We start from the raw sequence: 23,717 nt of genomic DNA on the forward strand, positions 1-23,717 counted from the left end.
CATTTTAGATGAACATCTAGAAAGCGACATATTCAATTTGCAGGGGGGCAAAACCATCCAATAAAACAAGAAATTCAAAACTAAGAATATAGATATATTTCAATAAAGTAAAACCTTTTATGGCCAAAAATGTCCTCCAAAAGACAATTGAAAAGCTATGATGCGTAGAAATTTTTTGAAATGCCAAAAACTGTAGAAAAATAGGTAATTATTATATAGGCCATTGCAGGAGTTGGGAGTTTGATTCTTGGGTTGGGAAGATCCCCTGGAGCAGGAAATGGAAACCCACTCTAGTGTTCTTGCCTGGGAAATCTTATGGACAGAGGAGCCTGGAGGGCTACGGTCCATGGGATCACAAAAGAGTTGGACATGACTTAGCCATGAAACAACAACAACATAATAATAGGCAGATCAAAATGGTGATCAAATATGTAAAGTGTGATTAATCTGAGCTATAGCTTAAGAAACAAAGAAGTGTCTTTCACACCCATCAGCCTCATGTCGGTGGGGGCGGGGGGAGGGAACCCTTAAAGAACTGTTACGTTGATTGTGATTAGATCTTTTAAACTGGCAGCAAAAGCAGTTCTCTAATTTTGCTGTTAGAAACAAAATGTTACAATATTGGAAAGAAACCTGAAGAAAATTATAGGTTCAGTTCAGTCACTCAGTCGTGTCCGACTCTTTGCGACCCCATGAACTGCAGCACACCAGGCCTCCAAGTCCATCACCAACTCCAGGAGTCTACCCAAACCCATGTCCATCGAGTCAGTGATGGCATCCAACCGTCTCATCCTCTGTCATCGCCTTCTCCTCCTGCCCTCAATCTTTCACAGCATCATGGTCTTTTCAAATGAGTCAGCTCTTCGCATCAGGTGGCCAAAGTATTGGAGTTTCAGCTTCAACATCAGTGCTTCCAATGAACACCCAGGACTGATCTCCTTCAGGATGGACTGGTTGGATCGCCTTGCAGTCCAAGGGACTCTCAAGGCAACTAAAAATATTGCAATAAATGTTGTTTTTTAACTCAGGCTTTCTCAACCCCAAGTGCTGTGAATATTCTGGGCCAAATCATTCTCTACTGTGTACTCTGTCCTGTGCATTGAAAGATGTTTACAGCATCCACGGTCTCCACTCACCCCTCTCCAGTGTGACAGCTAAAAATGTCCTTGGACATTGTTCAATGTGTCCCCCAGGGAAAAATCTAATCCTCTGACTAGAAACACAGTTTTAAATTAACAATCTCAACATATTTTTCTAGCACTGACATAACAGCAATTTAATGATAAAGAATGTGAAAGATGGTCAAAGGTGTAAATAGCACTCTTGTATTGTGAAATATGTAATCACAGAAATAAACACATTAATTAATCAAACAAGGGAACAAGGACAGCAGTCTCTTGCTTCTGGGCTGAGTTGAATTGGCTCCCATTCTCTCTGACCATCTCATGCACAATCATCTGGGTTGTTGTTGGACTCACCTGGATGGGAACTCTGAGAGGAAGGTTTCCGAGGAGGAGTCTGAACCCCTCCCTGGATGGTTAATGATGGAGATTAAGGTTCTGTCCCCAGACTAGCAGCAGGATAGAGTGAAGCTACAGCCCTCCAGCCAGGATTAGGACTCAAATCAAACAAAACAAAATAAAGGCCCTTCTAGGCAAGGTTTGCAAACACTGAGAGATTTCAGACGTGGAGATATTAATAGCTTCCTGTATCTGCTCATTAAGCACACTTCTCTTATGTTATTTCAGCCTCTAAGTACATAATTCCCCTGTGGAAAGCTCTTCTGGAAGAAAGGAAATTTTTCTTAATGATTTTCTGGTCACAAGAGGCCAGTGTAGAAGTCAATTGAATCCAGTTTTGTTTTCTTCTTTTTACTCCTTCTCCATTAAATTGCCCCCCTTTAATATCTCTAAATCTCTTAGCATCTTATCTCAACGCTCAGTTAGAATGTTCTCCCAAGTCAAAGACTGAAGAACCTGTCTGGATTGTGTCTCTTGTGTCTTCAAAACTTTGATTTATGATGGGGACTCAGACTCTGAACCTCCAGAAAATTTGTTTTTTTCAACAGAGGGAGGAACTGAGTTCTTTTGTTAGTGAACCTTGGGCACTACATACAAACCTCCCCACCTCCAGCCTCCAGAGCCAGGCAATTGAGGATGGTTCCTTGTGCAGTAGTTACAAAATCCAGGCCATTGGATGTAAAAACTGGGGCACCAGACACATGTGAGAATTCCACTCCAAGGCATACTGGGAGTCTGGGACATGGTAGAGAGAGAGCATGAAGATAATACCCACCTCTCAAGGTAACTGAAAACGTTTATAGTCAGCCTATGTTCTTGTATTGTAAAGTCGTTAAATTGTGTCTGACTCTTGCAACCCCCTGGACTATAACCTGCCAGGCTCTTCTGTCCATGGGATTTCGCAGGCAAGAATACTGGAGTGGGCTGCCATTTCCTTCTCCAGGGTATCTTCCCGGACTAGGGATTGAACCCATGTTGTGTTGGCAGGTGAATTCTTTACCACTGAACCACCAGGGAAGATATGTGTTAAATGAGAAGCCTGTCTCTATGGCTGCAGTTACAATTGATGATAATATTGTAAGCTTATTTCACAGAAAGATTGAGTATCTGGGTCTGTTATCTCCTGTGTCCTGAAAGTGGTAGCTGTTTAAGAACTCTTCCTCCCTTGGTTATAGTCCTGCAGTTCTTGAGAGTATAAGCTCCACTGTCTTCCTGGGATGTAAGGTTGTCCCAGGAAGCAGCTGAAAAAATCAGGAGGCCAGACAAGGGTATAAGCTCACTATCAAGTTGAAACAGAGCAGAGGCAGAGCACAAAGACTTATCTACCAGGCTCATCTCTGTTCCCTGAGATCATAGCCACAGACCTCTAGGAGCACACCAGAACAGAAGCCTGCCCCTCAGGCCAAAGCTCCTGGACAAGCAAGAGGAGACCTCTATTCCAGAAAGGCTGGAGTGTGATTCAGTCTGCTACCTGTGCAATGTCCTGGAGGTGGTAGGCTGTCAAGAACTGTCTTTTTGATTTTGCAATCCAGTCAGACCTTGGAATGCAAGTACCCTGGCCTCTAGGGCCAGGGACACAAAGAATGTCCTCTGGAGTGCTGCCAGAGAAACTGGGATGCTGCACATAAAGAAAAAAAAAAAATCACAGAGGATCAGATGTGTGCAAAATCTCCCCTCTAGGAGATAATCGTAGTGTGGAGATTGATAAAGGATGAGCCAAGGAATTATATCTGCTGACTTTAGTGATGCAGAATGACAGTGTGAGGTGACTCCCACCAATGCTTCCATGCCAAGAGAGAATTTCAACAGGCTTCTGCCCTCTTGGTGGATGTATTTAGATTAGCAACTCAATATCCCCCATGTGGCTCAGTGGTAAAGAATCTGTCTGCCAATGTACTAGACACGGGTTTGATACCTGGGTGGGGAAGATCCCTTGGAGCAGGAAATGGCAACCCACTCCAGTATTCTTGCTTGGGAAATCCCATGGACAAAGGAACTAGTGGGCTACAGTCCATTGGATCGTGAAGAGTTGAACACAACGACTAAATAAATAGCAACAGTCCCTCACATATAGTCCCTCACTTTTCAAACTTTTGCTTCAGCAGTGAGCATTGAGTTTATGTGGTGATTGAGTCTATGTGTGAGCCTTTTAAAAGCAGTGTCTCCATTTGCTATGTCACTTTGCATCTCATAGACATAAATCCTGATGGTTTTCAAAGATAGGTATTTTGGAGGCTCATCTCCCACATGCAGGTCTTAAGAGTTGGGGTCTTAATATTAAGAGCAGGTCTTAATATAGGCTATGAACGTTTTAATCCTCAAGAAGAGGCTCCAGATTTGTAAAACCCCTTCTGAATTTGGGTTGCTGCATCAGGGTTGGGGGTTTTGGCAAGAGAACATCTCAATCTCTCCTACCTGCCTCAATGTGGTCTTTTCTCATTTGATAGAAAGGAACATTTCAGCTAGTTTTCAGGTCTTTATCAGAGGGACTTGATCCACGTGTAGCTGTAGATTCAGCATATCCATGGGAGGAGTGAATTCAGTATCTTCCTATATCACCATCCTGGACCAGTCCCTCTATGGTTCACTTTAAATCTATGCTTAACTTTCTACAGTCTTTTTTTTTTTTTTAAATTTTTATTGGAATATAATTGCTTTACAATGTTATGTCAATTTTTGCTGTACAACAAAGTGAATCAGCTATATGTATGCATATATTCCTACCCTCTTGAGTCTCCTTCCCACCCCATCCCCTATCTCAGGTCATCACAGAGCACCCTGAGCTGAGCTCCCTGTGTTATACAACAGTTTCCTGCCAGCTATCTATTTTAGTCATGGTGGTATATATATGTCAATGCCACTCTCTCAGTTTGTTCCCCCTCTTTTCTCTCCTTTGTGTTCACAAGTCTATTCTCTACATTTAAATCTCTATTCTTCCCCCACAAATGGTTCATCAGCACCATTTTTCTAGATTCTGTATGTATGCATTAATATATGGTGTTTGTTTTTCTGGCTTACTTCACTCTGTATGGTAAGCTCTAGGTTCGTCGATATCACTACAACTGATTCAATTTCATTCCTTTTTATGGTTGAGTAATATTCCATTGTATATATGTACTACATCTTCTTTATCCACTCATCTGTTGATGGACATCTAGGTTGCTTCCATATCATACCATTGATATTGTAAATAGTGCTGCAATGAACATTGAGGTACATGTGCTTTGAATTATCTTTTTGAATTATGGTTTTCTCAGTATATATGCCCCATAGTGTATCCTCTCCAACTTTCTCTCAAGCTTTCTTTCTATATAAAACATAGAACAAAAAATGCATTTCCGTGTGTACATAGATAGGTATGCTTATGCTCATTTGAAAGATAAATTTATATAAATAAATACACACACGTTTACATTTGAACATTTTCTTAGGATTCCACAAAAATACATCCACTTACATCATTAATTTTTTGAAATCTTCCTCTGAAGTTATGTTTATTATCCCACATTACCTACATAGATAATGATTTAGGCTCAGGGAGATTAACATATTTAAACACTTTTAAAAGCCTTTAAAGTTATTGTTCACTGTCATGAATTATGTGCAAGTGGAAATATACAGTATGCATTGTAAATTTGGTACAGATCATTTTATTTATCATTTCAAAATATGCAGTTTATGGTATGCAATTATTTTCCAATACATCACTTTGAAGTCTAAAGGTGCATGGATCAGAGTAAGATCTAGAGCACAGATAGCTGATTCACACTGAGCAGTGATGGGAGATATCTCCTTACCCAGGTGAAAAGAAAAGTGTCATATATGGGTATAGAAATAGAAGTAAATTAAAGCAATTCACTCTTGGTACTCTCTTGGTAAAATTGAAGATAAAACCAGAGAAATAAACTCAACACATAGGGTCAAGTGAAAAAGGTATCATCTCACACATCGTATCATGGATAAACCTAAGAAAAGCAATGTAGAGACTCACAGCTGAGTTTACACTCATTAGGAGATGAGCAGAGCTCAGAACAACTCTCTACCTTATAATCTCATCTGGTAACAAAGGCAGTATATTATAGCATTAGCTTTAGGATGGCTTGTTATGCAGCAATATCTGACTGATACAATAATCAAAGTGAACAGAATGAGGAGAGTTATAATTGCTCCTGATTATTCTTGTCATTTGTTCTTGTATTTCAGGATAGCTTTTATGGTTACTCTGTCATTTCAGTTCATTTCAGATAACTGTAATTGAAATCTCACTGGGGTTCATTTCTCAGTAACCAGAAGAGGTTGAAAGGGCATGCATGTCTATATAGGAAAAAAAACTGGTAACCCTGATTCACACGACTGGACAGCAATTCAAGATGTCTGTTGAGCCACTCTTTGATCATAAAATGTGAATAGAATCATGAGTATAACAGAGTTATGGAGGATAATGATAGTGATCATTCACCATCCTTCTTGGGTTATGACAAGATGCAGTGGAGATACAGTTCCATTAAATCAATGACATGGGTCATATTACAGGTAGCACTGAAAGTTTTCAAGCAGAAACAGGAAGACAATTGAATAAAAAAAGAAAAATGTTAATCAATCTTTCACTAATATGTATAAACCTCCCCTTAACACATGGACACCAATCCTCCATTCTCCAATGAGTAGATATACAGCCTGGAAAATGAATATTTTTCAAAGAAATACAATGTATGAATTACAATTTTGCTTCATCATGTTGAAGGTCCCTTGGACTGCAAGGAGATCAAACCAGTTAATCCTAAAACAAGTCAGTCTTGAATATTCATTGGAAGGACTGATGCTGAAGCTGCAACTCCAATATTTTGGCCATCTGATGTGAAGAGCTGCTTCATTGAAAAAGACCTTGATGCTGGGAAAGATTGAAGGCAGGAGGAGAAGGGGATGACAGAGAATAAGATGGTTGGATGGACATGAGTTTGAGCAAGCTCCGGGAGTTGATGATGGACAGGGAAGCCTGGCGTGCTGCAGTCCATGGGGTTGCAAAGAGTCAGACACAACTGAGCAACTGAACTGAACTATTGATGTTCATCTGTGATTTTAAAGCCTTATTAGGTCAATCTGTTTATTAAAATGTGTCTTTCAGTGGAAACTCCTTTTGCAGACATGTATCTGATAATCATGTTGACAGTGGCCATTGTGGGCAATATGGATGCTAAGAACAGGATCCAAATGAGGAGAATAAAAATCAACGACTTGTCACAAATCATAGTAGTATGTTACAGTCTCGATGGCGAGAAAAGGCAGTTAAGATAGTGATGTACATGAGAATATTGGATATAAAGGTGAAAATAATGTCTCAGGTTTTCCTCTGTTATAAAATTATATAAATTGTCTTCATGATCAAACATGTTTTTTGGTAGGAAGACTACAACTCATGACACTTCTTTTAGAGAAACAGAATAAAAATATCTGGTAAGACAAAAGTCATTTTGGGGCCTTCCCAGGTTGCACTAGGGGTAAAGAATGTGCCTGCCAATGCAGATGAAAGAGACACAAGTTTGATCCTTGGAAGAGGAAATGGCAACCCACACCAGTATCCTTGCCAGAAGAATTCTGTGGATAGAGGAGCCTGGTGGACTATAGTCCATAGGGTTGCATAGAGTCAGACATAATTGAGCGACTGAGCAGGTATGTCATTTGTGAAAAGTTATTCTAAAAAAAAAAAAAAAATCGATGTTGTCTCATTTCAGTTCAGTTGAGTTCAGTCGCTCAGTCATATCCGACTCTTTGCGACCCCATGAATCACAGCACGCCAGGCTGCCCTGTGCATCATCAACTCCCGGAGTTCACTCAGACTCATGTCCATCGAGTCAGTGATGCTATCCAGCCATCTCATCCTCTGTCGTCCCCTTCTCCTCCTGCCCTCAATCCCTCCCAGCATCAGAGTCTTTTCCAATGAGTCTCATTTAGTCAGTGGGAATTTCCAAACATTCCTGATACACTGTTGAAGTAAATTTGTGAAAGTGGGAATAGAACAAAGAGAAAGCAGATGGATGTCAGAGAGAAAAGGAAGCTTAATAAAGTGATTTGCATAAGTTGAATAGAAACTGCTGCTGTTGCTAAGTCACTTCAGTCGTGTCCTACTCTGTGTGACCCCATAGACGGCAGCTCACCAGGCTCTCCTGTCCCTGGGATTCTCCAGGCAAGAACACTCGAGTGGGTTGCCATTTTCTTCTCCAATGCATGAAGATGAAAAGTGAAAGGGAAGTCACTCAGTCGTGTCCGACTCTTAGCGACCCCATGGACTGCAGCCTACCAGGCTCCTCCGTCCATGGGTTTTGCCAGGCAAGAGTACTGGAGTGGGGTACCATTGCCTTCTCTGTCAAATAGAAAAGTTAGAGTCAAATAAATGCAAATTCCAGGAATGTATTTATTTAAAAAGGGCAAGTTATAATTTCATAGTCTGATCAAATAGTCACAATTTCTGACTCTGAGGCTTTGGCCTCTGCAATCTCAAGTGCTTTTTCAGTTTTATGACAACTAGCTCTTATACAATACCTCTCACAAAGAATACTTTCAGAGCCCTCTTCATGTCTTTATTCCTCAGGCTGTAGATGAAGGGGTTCAGCATGGGTGTGATGACTGTGTACATCACCGAGGCTGTTGCACTTGAGTGTGCATTGTGGGTAGCTGCAGAGCTAAGGTACACTCCAAGCATTGTACAATAAAATAAGGAGACAATGGCGAGGTGAGATGCACAGGTGGAAAATGCTTTATATTTCCCCTGAGCAGATGAGATTCTGCATATAGAGGAGACTATCTTAGAATAAGAGTAAAGGATACCAGCAAAGGGACCACCACCCAGCAGGACAGCTGCAAAATACATCACTATGTTATTAAGAAATGTGTCAGAACAGGCAAGTTGGACCATATGGTTGAGTTCACAGAAAAAGTGGGGAATTTCAATGTTTGTGCAGAAGGACAGTTGCAGCATCATTAAGCTTTGTAATGAGGAATTAAGAATATTTATGATCCAGGACATCAACACCAGCAGTCCACAAAGTCTTGGGTTCATGATGACAGTGTAATGCAGGGGATGGCAGATGGCCACAAAGCGGTCATAGGCCATCACAGTCAGGAGAAAAATGTCCAACACTGCAAAGAGGATGAGAAAATAAATCTGTGTGATGCAGCCTTCATAGGTGATAACTTTCCTCTGTGCTTGGATGTTCCACAGCATCTTTGGAATGGTGGTGGAAGTGAAACAGATGTCTACAAAGGACAGGTTGGAGAGGAAGAAGTACATGGGGGTGTGCAGGTGAGAGTCTGAAGTGATGGCCAAGATGATGAGCAGGTTTCCAAAAACAGTGATCAGGTACATAGAGAGGAAAAGCCCAAATATGATGGGCTGTAGTTGTGGATCCTCTGAAAATCCCAGAAGAAGAAATTCTGAAATTCGTGTATCATTGCCTCGTTCCATATGATGGAAGTGACTTCACTGAAAGAGGAAAGTAACATGACTAATTTTTCACAACTACGTGCTTTACTCACACATTTTAAATGCTGGTGTTTACATATTGCAGTCACGTAATTCAATAAAATATGTTTTGTGTATGAATATGGTCTCCTTTAGATTCCCTCATGCCACCATTGATATGGAATTTTTGTCCCTGCCAACTCTTTCCTTGAGGGATTATGCATCTTATAATTTTGATTAGAAATTTTTTTCATGCATTTCTGTAGTAAAATTGAGAGCTGACCATGTTACCAATGTCTAGGCAACAAGTATAGTGTGCTGAAGAAAAAAGTAGGACCCTACTATTAAATGATGGGGGTGCTCCCCATGTGGTGCAGTGGTAAAGAATCCGCCTTCCCATGCAGGAGATGCAAGAGACTAGGGTTTGATCCCTGGGTCAGGAAGATCCCCTGGAGAAAGAAATGGCAGCCCACTCCAGTATTCTTGCCTCGATAATCCCATGGACAGAGGAGCCTGGTGGGCTATAGTCCATGGGGTCACAGAAAGATAGACACGATTGAGCATATACACACATTCAATGATGGAGCTAGAAAATCTAAGCAAATAATAGAGATCCTTACATTTCAGATGGTGACAGATGCTATATAGAAAGGGTAAGCTCATGTAAAGAAGAGAGTGAATTAGGCTTCATATTTTGCATGGGTGTTTAGGTAAGACCCGCAAACAAGGTGATATTTGAACAGTGACCTCAAGCAAGAGAGGGAGGGAGATGCAAGGTTATGTAATGAAGTATGTACCTGGTAGAGGAAATATCTAGTGAAAGGCCTTGAGGAAAGTGCTCAAGTCAAAGAAAGTAAAGGCAGTGTTGCAAGTGAATGAAGATGACAAAGAGTGATGAGAGATGGTGTCCCACCTGTTGAGGAGGGTCGTGGTCTCTCAGCTACTGCTGAAATCCCAGGGCAAGGGACTTCCTGTTCTGTACTATATCTTGCCCTTTATTAATCTTGTTGCAAAGGGATCCTATAAATTGAAACAGCTTACCTCTTTAGTACCTCCCTTGATTGAATTTTGGCCCCACTACCGTAAGAGTCATCTTGGAATATATGAGAACTGGTACCCTTGTTCTGAAGATTTCTGACACCCCACCAGTAGCAAACAGACACAGAACACACTGTGTCTTTCTTCACTGTGTTATTTTCATGTCTTTCTCAGCTGAAGCATTACTGAGTACACTAGGAATGTGTACAACCCAAGTTGGGCAGATCAATGAACTTTACCCTATATAATATAGAAGTGATTCCCTGAAATTCCAATTCTTAAGTTTCCTATGGACAAACAAACCTGGGGTTCCACACTGAGATGGCCATTTTGTGTATTTAAACAAACATTAAATTGTCTTTTCAATAGAGAGAGAGCAAAGAGAGGGAGGGAGGGAGGTAGAGAGAGAGAGTAATGATGAGAAAAATATCTTAACAAGATCAATTGGTCCCTGAGAGGCTGTGAGAAAGAATAATCTTCCTTGGTCCTGGCAGCATTCCAACCTTAATTATTTTCCTTTGATGCCCAGCAAAATAATAAGAGATCCAAAATGAACTTGTCTGAAAGACAATAGGAGTGATACCACTATGATGTCGAAAGATATCAAAAGACGTTTCACTTATTGTTCCCCCTAAGAGAAAATGAGCAGAGGGATAAACCAACACTTCATAAAACAAAATATACAAAGTGTAACAAAACTGGGCATTTTTAATATCAAGCCATAGAAGACTTGTTTCTCCTGGGCCTGTTTCATAATTACTTGACCAGTTAGTTTTTGTATGGTCTGATAAGGGATGAGGTTAGCTCCTTTTCTACTTTTCTCGTGTAGCATCTTTCCTTAGCTGTTCTTGGACTTTGGGTTTTGAGAAACCCAATGGGCATACTCTGATCCTGGTTCTGAACTTCATCCAACATGCAGAGGCCTCCGTGGGCCATGCTTTGTAAATCCATGGTGTCCTACACCATGGCAATTCTGTATTTTTATGCTGAATAACTTCCTTCATATAATTATGTGTGAGGACATTACATCACGACACATTTATTTCATTGTACTCTGACCTCATTGTGAGACTGTGTGACCCAAAAAGGCAGGGACCTTACCTGCTTTGTTCACTTTTGTACTTTTCAGAAAGGTAGATGAATATATGCTTATCCAGAAAAACACATAAGAGTGTGTAAAGCTATACAATGAAAGAATAAAGGATAGTACATCAAGGCTGTATATTATCACCCTGCTTATTTAACTTCTATGCATCATGAGAAACATCATGAGAAACGCTGGACTGGAAGAAGCACAGGCTGGAATGCTGGGAGAAATATCAATAACCTCAGATATGCAGATGACACCACCCTTATGGCAGAAAGTGAAGAAGAACTAAAGAGTCTCTTGATGAAAGTGAAAGAGGAGAGTGAAGAAATTGGCTTAAAGCACAACATTCAGAAAACTAAGATCATGGCATATGGTCCCATCACTTCATGGCAAATAGATGGGAAAACAGTGGGAACAGTGTCAGACTTTATTTTGGGGGGCTCCAAAATCACTGCAGATGGTGACTGCAGCCATGAAATTAAAAGACGCTTACTCCTTGGAAGAAAAGTTATGACCAACCTAGACAGCATATTAAAAAGCAGAGACATTACTTTGTCAACAAAGGTCCAACTAGTCAAGGCTATGGTTTGTCCAGTAGTCATGTATGGATGTGAGAGTTGGACTATAAAGAAAGCTGAGCACCAAAGAATTGATGCTTTTGAACTGTGGTGTTGGAGAAGACTCTTGAGAGTCCCTTGGACTGCAAGGAGATCCAACCAGTCCATCCTAAAGGAAATCAGTCCTGAATGTTCATTGGAAGGACTGATGTTGAAGCTGAAACTCCAATACTTTGGCCACCTGATGTGAAGAGTTGACTCATTTGAAACGACCTTAATGCTGGGAAAGATTGAGGGCAGGAGAAGGGGAAGATAGAGGATGAGATGGTTGGATGGCATCACCGACTCAATGGACATGGGTTTGGGTAGACTCTGGGAGTTGGTGATGGACAGGGAGGCCTGGCGTGCTGCGATTCATGGGGTCGCAAAGAGTTGGAGATGACTGAGCAACTGAACTGAACTGAAACCAGGTTAAAGTGAAGAGTTTGAAAAAACTTAGTGAGCAAAATTGAATGAAGAATCAGACTAAATGAAATGTGATAAAAAATAGCAATAATTTAATGGCACGAATATGTGCTGATATTTAATGAAGCAAAGGCCTGATAGAAGAGAATATAACATGTAATGTACCGAGAACTTGCTGGCACGTAGTGGATGTTCCATTATTTATTTTTGAATGGTCAGGAATTAAGTTATAATAGTTTTGAACATTTAGCAAATGGCAAGGTCGTGTTTCCATTTAGTTGCAAAAGATTATATTGTCAAATAAGATCTGGCCTGAAGCTGATTCATGTTGATGTTTAATAGAAACCAAAGCAATATTGTAAAGCAACTACCCTTTAATTAAAAGTTAAAAAAATTAAAAAAAAACTTACCAAAAAAAAAGATTGATCATGAATGACTAGTTATCTGAGAGATTATGAAGTTGGTGTCCTACCTCATTCATCTTACAAAAAATGAGGTATTACAATGTTAGTGTAAAGTGACCAATACATTTCAGATGAACATTCTAGAAAACTATACATAAAATTTACATGTGGCAAAATGAAAACCAAAAAACTCAGAAGTCGGAAGATAGATATTTTGAAATAAAACAAATATTTTATCATGAAAATAACCTCCAAAAGTCAATTGAGAAATAATAATCCATAAAATTTTTTGAAATGCTAATAACTGGAGAAAACTGGGCAAATGATATATGACACAGTAATAATAGATAAGTCAAAATGATGATCAAATATGTAAAGTTTGCTGCAGCTGAGCCACAGTTTATGAAAACAAAAAAATGTCTTTCATACCCATTAGTCTGAGAAATAAGTGTAAAGACCTGTCATATTGCCTGGAGTTTGAACTTTTAAACCAGTAGCAAAAGCAGTGTTGTTAATTTTGCTGCCAGAAAACTAAAGTCTTACAGATTTGGTAAACAACCTGAAGACAGCTATAAATGTTATCATATAGATATTCTCTAGCTCAAGTTTTCTGAGTCTCAACACTACTGACACTCCCAGTCAGATCAGTCTCTGTTGCTCTGTTTGTCCCATGCATTGAAAGATGTTGAGAGCCTCTGTGGCCTCCACCCAATCCTCTCCAGTGAGACAGTCAAAATGTTCCTGGACATTACTCAGAATCTTCTGCATGGGAAAAATCCTTCTTGATTTGAACCACAGTTGGTTCAAAAATCTCAACGTATTTCTGTGGCATGAATGAAATAGCACTTTAATGATAGAGTATTAAAGGCCATTCATCAAAAGTGTGAGTAGCATAGCCATACTGTGAAATATTACCTAGCCTCTGACACAAATACTTTAATTAATCAATCAAGCAAACAAACAGACACAGCAATCTTTTGCCTCTGGGCTTAGTTGAACTGGCTTCTTTTCTTTCTGACCTTCTCATGTACCACCATCTAGATTGGAGACTCACCTTGATGGGGGAACTCTGGGAGGAAGCTCTCCGAGGGGGAGTCTGAATTCTTCTCTGGAAGGCTAATGATGGAGATGAAGGCTCTGTCCCCAGACAAAACAGCAGAAAGGGATGAAGCTACAGGCCAACCCCAACCCCAATCAGGATTAGGACTCCAAACAAAGGAAATAAAGTGTTCATCCAGCTCAAGATTACACACACTGAGAGACTGCAGATGTTAGTCTTTATAGGTCCCTCTACCTGCTCATTAGGCACATTTCTTGTTATTTCAACCTCTAAGAACATAATTCCCCTGTGGAAACCTGTTCAGGAAGGAAGGAAATTTTCCCTAAAGATTCTCTGTTCACAAGGGATCAGGTAGAAGTCAAGAGAATCCATTTTTTTTTCTTGTTTTTTCACTCCTTCTCCATAAAATTTCCTCCCTTTCAGATCTCTAAATCTCCTAGTACCTTGTTTCAACCTTGAGTTAAAGTTTTTTCTAAGTCTAAGACTGAGTATCTGAATTAGGTCTCTTATATCTCCGAAGTTTTGATTTATGATGGGGATACAGACTCTAAATCTCCAGGAAATTTCTGTTCTCTTTTTCAATAAGGGGACGAACTCAGTTCTTTTGTTAATCAACCTTGGGGCACTACATATGTTGTCTTCATGACACTTTTGCCATAACATTTAGGAACTTCATACTTATATCTCTAGTTCTGAGCTTTCAATTCTCCGTTATAAAATATTTTTGATGATAGTAAATATACTTAGATATTTTGTGCTAAAGCTTGATCTTAGTGCCTGATGAGAATTGTTTGATTGAATATTTACAGATGTTTCATCTGTGAGGAAGTACATTTAAGAACTCCATTTTCCGCTGCAGAAATGGAGCTTGGAGGAATTTAATGAGATGGCCGAAATTAATATCTGAGTATTTGATGGTCCTTGATTGTAAACCTGTCAGGGTGTGTCTAGTTTCCAAACTATACACCAGTAGTTCTGAATCATAGAGGATTTTTCCCTGGGATGTTTGACAACATCTGAAATGATGCTGCCAAACATCTAAAATCTGTGGGAAAGCATCCCCAGAATAGTATGCTTCCTCAAATGGCAACAATAAGGGGTAGCAAAGTTATTCTAAGTCAGTCCTTTTCTAACTTCATTGTAGCTACAAATCAACAACAATCCTACTACAAATTCAGAATCTGATTCAGCAGTTCCTGGTGGGTCCAAAAACTGCATTTCTAACAAGCTGCTGGATGATGCTGACTCTGCAGGTCCTGGTCTGTGGACACTCTTTGAGTAGCAAGGCTGTGATCCTGTGATACAATTAGCTGTAGATAGTTTTAGGTCTTCTTCCTCAAAATGTGTTTTTGCATTTAATTTTGAAGAAATAGTGCATTCACTCATTTCAGAGGCTGTGGCTAATTCTGTCTGTTTCTCTTATAGAAGGGTTCTTGCCAAGCCGCTTCAGTTGTGTCCGACTCTGTGCGACCCTATAGATGGCAGCCCGCCAGGCTCTGCAGTCCCCGGGATTCTTGAATGATACAAAATGATACACTTTCAAAACAGACTGTGTAGTAGGCAGAATGTTATTTAGTCGCTAAGTCATGTCAACTCTTTGTGACCCCATGGACTGCAGTGCACCAGGCTCCTCTGTCCATGGGTTTTCCCAGGCAAGAATATTGGAGTGTGTTGCCATTTCCTCCTCTAGGGGATCTTTCTGACCCAGGGATGGAACCTGTGTCTCCTGCTTGTCAGATGGATTCTTTACCGCTGAGTCACCTGGGAAGCCCAATCAGCAAAATAAACCAGCTAATATGTATCATATTACAATTGACTGCCTTCATCCAGTTTGCCCAACTACCCCAATCCCCTTCCTCTCTGATAAACATCAATCTGTTCTCTGCATCTGTAAGTTTTGGTCCATTTCTTTTTTAGATTTCATGTGCAAGTGAAATCATACTTGATTTTATCTTTCTCTGTCTGGCTTATTTAGTATGGCATAATACCTGGCAGGTCCATCCACATTGTCACGAATGGCCAGATTTTTATTTTTTATGGCTGAGTAGTATGCCATTGTGTGTGTGTGTGTGTGTGTGTGTGTGTGTGTGTGTGTGTGTGTATTTCACATCATTATCCATTCATCCGTCAATGGACATGTAGGTAGCTTTCATGTCTTGGTCAATGTAAATAATGGTGCAGTGAATATAGGGTTGCATATATCTTTTCAAATTACTGCTCTCATTTTATTCAGAGAAATACCCAGAAGTTGAATACCTAGGTAATATAGTAGTTCTAGTTATAATTTTTGAGGAATCTCCATAATGCTCTCCATAATGGCTGTACACATTCACATTTCTACCAACAGTGCACTAGGGTTTCCTTTTCCCCACATCCTCACCAACATTTGTTATTTCTCCTTTTTCATTTTTAAGAAGCTTTAAAAAATTAGCTTAATTTTTAAAATATAAATTTATTTATTTTAATTGGAGGTTAATTATTTTACAATATTGTATTGGTTTTGCCATACATCAACATGAATCCACCACAGGTATACATGTGTTCCCCATCCTGAACCCCCCTCCTACCTCCCTCCCTGTACCATCCCTCTGGGTCGTCTCAGTGCACCAGCTGCAAGCATCCAGTATCATGCATCGAACCTGGACTGGCGATTCATTTCACAAAAATTAGCTTTATTAAGGTATAGTTAATATTTATAATCATAAGATATTTGAAGTGTACCTCATGATGATCTGATTTATGTATACTTTGTGAAAGGAATTCTCCTTTAACTTACACATCCATTACTTTACACACTTATCTTGTTTGTTTGTGTACACACTTATCTTGTTTGTTTGTGTATGTGTGAGAAAATTTAAGTTCTACTCTCTTCAGTTAAGTCGCTGAGTCATGTCTGACTCTGCTACCCCATGGACTGCAGCACGCCAGGCTTCCCTGTCCATCACCAATTCCCGGAGTTTACTCAAACTCATGTCTGTTAAGTCGGTGATGCCATCCAACCATCTCATCCTCTATCATCCCCTTCTCCCACCTTCAATCTTTCCCAGCATCAGGGTCTTTTCAAATGAGTCAACTCTTCGCATCAGGTGGCCAAAATATTGGAGTTTCAACTTCAACATCAGTCCTTCCAATGAATATTCAGGGCTGATTTCCTTTAGGATGGACTGTTGGATCTCCTTGCAGTCCAAAAGACTTTCTGTTCAAAAGCATCAATTCTTTGGTGCTCAGCTTTCTTTATAGTTCAACTTTCACATCCATACATGACTACTGGAAAAACCATAGCCTTGACTAGATGGACCTTTGTGGGCAAAGTAATGTCTCTGCTTTTTAATATGCTGTCTAGGTTGGTTATAAGTTTCCTTCCAAGGAGTAAGCATCTTTTAATTTCATGGCTACAATCACCATCTGCAGTGATTTTGGAGCCCCCCAAAATAAAGTCTGTCACTGTTTCCACTGTTTCTCCATCTATTCACCATGAAGTGATGGCAAATACCCTACTGTCTTAGCAAATTGCAATTGTACAATGCAGTGTTGTCAACAATAGTCATCATGATTTATTCGGTTGGCCAAAAAGTTCATTTGGGTTTTATGTATGATATTATGGTGTGTGTGTGTGTGTGTGTGTGTGTGTGTGTGTATGTATATATATAAATTTAGATTAATATTAGAGTGCCAAGATGAATGGAAAAAGAAGATATGATACATATATGCAATGGAATATAGCTCAGCTATAAAAAGGAAAGCATTAAGTCAGTTGTAGTGGGGTGGATGAACATAGAGTCAGTTATTTATACAGAGTGAAGTAAGTCAGAAAGAGAAAAACAAATAACATTTATTAATGCATATACATGGAATCTAGAAAAAATAGTACTGATGAACCAATTTAGAGAGAAGAAATGGGGATGTAGGTGAGATAACAGACTTATGGACACTGTGGGGGAAGGAGAGGATAGGACCTATTGAAAAAGCAGCACTGACATATAGACACTATTATGTGTAAAATAGGCAACTAGTGGGAAGCTTCCATATAACACAGGGAGACCAGCCTGGTGCTCTGTGATGACCTAGACGGGTGGAAGCGGGAAGTGGGAGGGAGAGTCAAGAGGAAGCGTATATATAAATATATATAAAAGTGAAATAGTGACAATTTTACTTCTTTTCTAATTTGGACTCTGTTATTGCATTTTATCGGAGAAGGCGATGCCACCCCACTCCAGTACTCTTGCCTGGAATATCCCATGGATGGAAGAGTCTGGTAGGCTGCAGTCCATGGGGTCGTGAAGAGTCGGACACGACTGAGTGACTTCCCTTTCACTTTTCACTTTCATGCATTGGAGAAGGAAATGGCAACCCACTCCAGTGTTCTTACCTGGAGAATCCCAGGGATGGGGGAGCCTGGTGGGCTGCCGTCTATGGGGTCACACGGAGTCGGACACGACTGAAGTGACTTAGCAGCATTGCACTGCATTGCATTTTATTGTCTAATTACTGTGGCTAGGATTTCCAATACTATGTTGAATGAAAGTGGCCTGAGTGTGCATTCTTTTCTTTTTTCTGATCTTAGAGGGAAAGTTTTTCATCTTCTCACCATTGGGTATAATGTTATCTGCAGACTTGTATATATAGGCTACGTTATGTGGTGGTATGCTTCCTCTGTGCCTACTCTATTGAGGGTTTTTATCATAAACAAATATTGAATTTTGTCAAATGATTATTCTGCATCTGTCGAAATGATTGGGCTTTCCAGGTGGCGCTAGTAGTAAAGAACCTGCCTGTCAATCCAGGAAATGAAAGAGATAAAATTTCAGTCCTTGGATTGGGAAGATCCCCTGGAAGACGAAATGATAACCCACTCCAGTGTGCTTGCCTGGAAAGTCCCATGGACAAAGGAATCTGGCGGGCTACAGTCCATGGGGTCGCAAATAGATGGACATGACTGAAGCGATTTAGCACAGCACACTGAAATTATCATATGATATTTATCCTTCCTTCAGTTAATTTGGTGTATCATTTGACTGATTTGAGGATGTTTAACCATTCTTGAAGAAAGCTGAGCACCGAAGAATTGATGCTTTTGAACTGTGGTGTTGGAGAAGACTCTTGAGAGTCCCTTGGACTGCAAGGAGATCCAACCAGTCCATTCTGAAGGAGATCAGCCCTGGGATTTCTTTGGAAGGAATGATGCTGAAGCTGAAACTCCAGTACTTTGACCACCTCATGCGAAGAGTTGACTCATGGAAAAGACTCTGATGCTGAGAGGGATTGGGGGCAGGAGGAGAAGGGGATGACAGAGGATGAGATGGCTGGATGGCATCACTGACTCGATGGACGTGAGTCTGAGTGAACTCTGGAAGTTGGTAATGGACAGGGAGGCTTGGCATGCTGCGATTCATGAGGTCACAAAGAGTCAGACATGACTGAGCAACTGAACTGAACCATTCTTGCATCCTTGAAGTGAGTCCCACTTGATCATGATGTATGATCCATTAGATATATTTTTGAATTTATTTGCTAATATTTTTTGAAGATTTTTGCATGTGTGTTCATCAATGATATTGGTACAATTCTTTATTCTTTTATTGTCCTTGTCTGATTTTGAATCAAGGTAATGCTGGCCTTGTAAAATGAGTTTGGAAGCATTTTTCCTCTTTGATTTTTTTGAAAGTTTTTGGAAGCTAGATACTAAATCTTAAATGTTTATTAGAATTTATCAGTGAAGCTTCTGGTCCTGGACTTTTGTTTGTTGTGAGGTTTTGGTTACTGATTCAATATCCTTACTAGTAACTGCTGCTACTGCTAAGTCACTTCAACTGGTGTATTCATGTTTTCTGTTTCTTCATGATTCCCTCTTGGGAAAATGTTTGTTTTGTAGGAATGTTTCTGTTTCTTCTAGGTTGTCCAATTTGTTGGTATAAATATTCATAGTAGTCTCTTGTGGTCCTTTGCATTTCTGTGATATTAATTGTAATTTTTCCTCTTTCTTTCTGATTTATTTGAGCTTTTTCTGTTTTTTCTATGCTGCCATCTTGAACTGTCACCCAAATATTTTATATTAGCCCAACAAGACTCATTTTAATCTTCTGACATCTAAGAGAATAAATGTGTTTATTTAAGCAACTAGTGTGGAAGTATTTTGCAATTGGACTAGAAATCTATTCTGCCTCATTAACTGATACAATACATTTTTAATTTTATAGATGTAAATGTCAACTGTCTGCCTGTGATTCTTTTGTGGCATTGAGGTAGGAAAAGTAATTCACATCAAATTGAGGTTACTCATTTGCACTTTAAATTTTTGTGTCTATATTTCTATATTTTTATTTTATATTAATTCAAATGTTCATTATTTTCATTTCCATTCTCTCAGTTTCTCTCATTTCCTTTCCTCATAAAAGATGTCTGTGTGCATGCACACATGTGTACAAACTGTTCATTTGAAAGAAAAAAAAATGTATACACACAGAAATGAACTTAGCCCTTAGCTGTTTTCTTTGGATTAGAAAAGAAATGTCCACACATTTCATTTGTTTCTCATAGCATCCATATGAAGTTTTGTTTAGTATTTCACAACACCTTCATAAACAAGGAAACAGGCTCAGGGAGCTTAAATTTTTTCACAATTACATAATAAATCATGTAAAGCTATGTGCACTGTCAAATTAAACACAAAGAGAAATAGGCATTATGTTCTCAGTTTTGGATAGCTTGTTTATTTCATTAAATTGTACACTTTTTATTTAGTTACTTATTTAGGCTGCACAGGTTCTTCATTATGGTGTGCAGGCTTTTCTCTAGTTGTGGCATGTGGGCTCTCTAGTTGAGGTGCAGGGGCTTAGTTGCCCTGTAGCATGTGGGATCTTCGTTCCCAGACCAAGGATTGAACCTGTGTCCCTTGCATTGGAAAGCAGATTTTTAATTACTGGACCATCAGGGAAGCCCCTCAAACTGTTATGCAGTTTATTTTTGTAATTATATTCCAATAACTTAATAAATGAAAAAGAATCCGATGGTGAATGGCTAAGGGTTGAATTAGGCAGGTGGTTCTCACTTAACATGGGTGAGAGCTGTCTTCTAACTGGGAAGGAAGTCAAACATCATTTATGGATATAGAAATGCTGAAATTAAATATAAGTAATTCACGTGATAAACTCATTTTTTTTCTGTAAATAGGAGATCAGCATAGATACAGAAATAACCATAAACTGATTCAAGACAGAAGAGCATGGCATGCTTATTCAACATCACTTAGAAACATAATAGAGAGATTTACAGCTGACTACACACTCATGGGGAGAACAATAAAAGTTGGTACAATTCCCCAGTATAGAATTTCATTTGATAATAAAATGTAGAGGCCTTGAATTCAAAGAAATGGAAAATTTGGGAAATAAATAGAAGGATCAAGTTTTACTTCAGCAACCTGATCAAAGAATTGGGCTCTGAGGTTTTGAGCCCTAAAATCACAGGCATTTCTTCAACCCCAGGAAAACTGGTCCTTATTTAGCTGCCATCCCAATGATCCTTTTCAGAGCCCTCTTTATGTCTTTATTCCTCAGACTATAGATGAAGGGGTTCAGCATGGGTGTGACCACAGTGTATATCACCGAGGAAACAGCACTTGATTGTGAGCTGTGAGTAGCAGCAGAGCTAAGATACACTCCCAGGACTGTACAGAAGAATAAAGAGACAATTGAGAGGTGAGAGGCACAGGTGGAAAATGCTTTATACTTCCCCTGAGCAGATGAAATTCCTAGTATAGAGGAAACTATCTTAGAATATGAGTAAAGTATTCCAGTGAGGGAAATGCCACCATACACCCCAGCTGCAAAATACATCAACATGTCATTAAGATAAGTGTCAGAACAAGCAAGTTGAACCACTTGATTGACTTCACAGAAAAAGTGGGGGATTTCCAAGTCTGTACAGAAGGCCAGCCACAACACCATTATGCTTTGTGTCAAGGAATTTAGAGCACTCATGATCCAGGACAACAGAACCAGGAGTCCACAGAGCCAGGGGTTCATGATGACTGTGTAGTGCAGGGGGTGGCAGATGGCCACAAAGCGGTCATAGGCCATCACAGTCAGGAGGAACACGTCCAATGTTGCAAAAAATAAGAAAAAATGCATCTGGATGATGCAGCCTTCATAGGTTATTACTTTGTTCTGTGTCCTTATGTTCCTCAACATCTTTGGGACAGTGGTGGAGATAAAGCAGATGTCTACAAAGGACAGGTTGGAGAGGAAGAAGTGCATGGGGGTGTGGAGGTGGGAATCTGAGCTGACAGCCAGGATGATGAGCAGATTTCCAAACACAGTGATCAGGTACATGGAGAGGAAAAGCCCAAATATGAGGGGCTGCAGTTCTGGTTCATTTGATAATCCCAGGAGAATAAATTCTGAAACTGGTGTCTCATTCCCAGGTCCCATGTGATGCAAATGACTGCCTAGAAACAAAAAATAGCATGACTAGTTTTTCAAAAATTGGCATTGCAAACACAGGTGAACTCTAACAGTTATATCTTGCATTCAAAAAATATTCATGATTTTGTGTAGAAATTTCCCCTTCAAGACAATCTCCTGTGCCATCTCCAAATAGGAAAGCCTATCTTACAGTTAGCTTTCCCCCCAGTGGTCAGGTATTCTACATTTGTAATGAGGGATTTTGTCATGCATTTGAGAGAATACAAATTTAAGGCCTACTAAATTCTGGAGAAAGAGGAGAGGGTGCTGAGAGACAATAGGTCCTGTAGTTCAATGGTGGAGAAAATATATAAGTAAAAAATTTAAAAAACTCATACAAATGATCATATGTTGACAAGTGCAGAAAAGGAAAATAGATCAAATATAAAGAAGAGAGTTGATGAGGGTATTATTATTTTTTATTATTATATTTTTCTTTTAATTAAATTTATTTATTTATTTATTTTAATTTTATTTTTTTACTTTACAATACTGTATTGTTCAGGTAGCCTGGAAAACATTTGATCAGAGACCTCAAGAAAGAGAATGAAGGAGACTTGAGTCTCTCTGGGTAGAAGTGTGTGCTAGTCAGAGGGAACAGCTGTGTTTCAAAACAACCAAGTCCCTGACTTCCTTCTCTCCCAGTGACTCCCCACTGTGAAATGAGCCCCAGATTCCACAGTTTCAAATCCTAGCCTTGACTCTCTGTGACTGAACCACCACTTCACCCTCGTGCTGCATTCACTCACATCAATCTCATGAATATTAAACTTGAGTCACAGCTTTACTTGATGTCACAGGCTCAAGACTCAGAGCTTATATGCACTTCCTCAGAGAATCAACCACTCTATTTGGAATTTTCACTCCTCCCTATCTCCAAAACACCATCTTCTTTTTCAGATCATTTCTTTCATGAATTCTCCTCTTTTTAAAACATTTGTACAGAAAACAGGGAATTTCACTTACAGTCATTTAGATACAGGGTTATCATTATGAGGTTTTAATTAATTCTGCATCTTTTATTCTTTGTTAGACTATAAGTGCCTTGAGGCATATGTCAATATCATACATATTCTTCAACCCCTTAGATTTTGTTTAGTTGGGAGCAGTACCTGAATAAATACATACTGCATGAAGGAATGAAAAAGACATGTTCTCATAGAAATCGCTAAAAAGGACCAGGGAAACATTAACATAGTTTTCGAAGACATGCTGGAGAAACGTTTCCCATATTCTGAGATTCACACCTATTAGAGGTTCAGACTATGTAGTTTGTAAGAATAAAATAAGGTAGAAAAAATAAAATGGAAAATTAAAATGTCAGACTGCATCACATACAGTAGGATTTTTCTGATTCTTTTTGTTCGATCAGATGCCTGTGTTTGTGTTTGCTCATGCCCATGCATGCATGTATGGATCACACAACAGAGTCAAAAAAGTTTCTTACCCACTGCAATAAATGCAAGAAGACATTTATAAGAGACCAGTCCTTGCTGAGGGGGAAGCAGTATAAATAGAGGCCAAGGCAAGAGCAGGTTGCAGAAGGACCAGACAGGAGTGTGGGGGCTGAAGTGACCTCAGACTCAAGGGCCCGCACACTGACTGCATTTCTATTCCTCCAGTGCCTCACTACCATGCCCACATCAGGCCCTCGGTCAATTC

General features: G+C 39.6%; 2 protein-coding genes across 2 annotated transcripts; both read right to left on the minus strand.

Moving 5' to 3' along the window:
- Positions 1-2,636: 2,636 nt before the first annotated feature.
- Positions 2,637-8,883, minus strand: LOC128050422 (olfactory receptor 7A10-like). The gene is made up of 3 exons (XM_052642670.1): positions 8,536-8,883; positions 8,061-8,250; positions 2,637-2,761 (listed from the first exon to the last, which is right to left on the minus strand). The coding sequence occupies exons 1-3, from the start codon at positions 8,881-8,883 to the stop codon at positions 2,637-2,639; spliced, it is 663 nt and encodes a 220-aa protein (XP_052498630.1).
- Positions 8,884-21,089: 12,206 nt separating this feature from the next.
- Positions 21,090-22,064, minus strand: LOC128051280 (olfactory receptor 7A17-like). The gene has a single exon (XM_052643806.1). The coding sequence runs from the start codon at positions 22,020-22,022 to the stop codon at positions 21,090-21,092; it is 933 nt and encodes a 310-aa protein (XP_052499766.1). The 5' UTR covers positions 22,023-22,064.
- Between the last annotated feature and the right edge of the window lie 1,653 nt (positions 22,065-23,717).

This window comes from Budorcas taxicolor, chromosome 7, assembly GCF_023091745.1.
Source record: "Budorcas taxicolor isolate Tak-1 chromosome 7, Takin1.1, whole genome shotgun sequence".
Classification (NCBI taxonomy): Eukaryota; Metazoa; Chordata; class Mammalia; order Artiodactyla; family Bovidae; genus Budorcas; species Budorcas taxicolor.

Bases quoted from the DNA above. Each gene is read 5' to 3' on its own strand.
- LOC128051280 (XM_052643806.1), bottom strand. From the start codon at position 22,022: ATGGGACCTGGGAATGAGACACCAGTTTCAGAATTTATTCTCCTGGGA.
- LOC128050422 (XM_052642670.1), bottom strand. From the start codon at position 8,883: ATGTACCTGATCACTGTTTTTGGAAACCTGCTCATCATCTTGGCCATC. The intron at 8,251-8,535 runs ATCATAAATATT...TGTGCATCTCAC, and splicing joins TGCTGGTGTTGATGTCCTGG to CTCGCCATTGTCTCCTTATT. The intron at 2,762-8,060 runs GTATTGTATAAG...TGATTTTTTCAG, and splicing joins GAAAGTATTCTTTGTGAGAG to CTGCTTCCTGGGACAACCTT.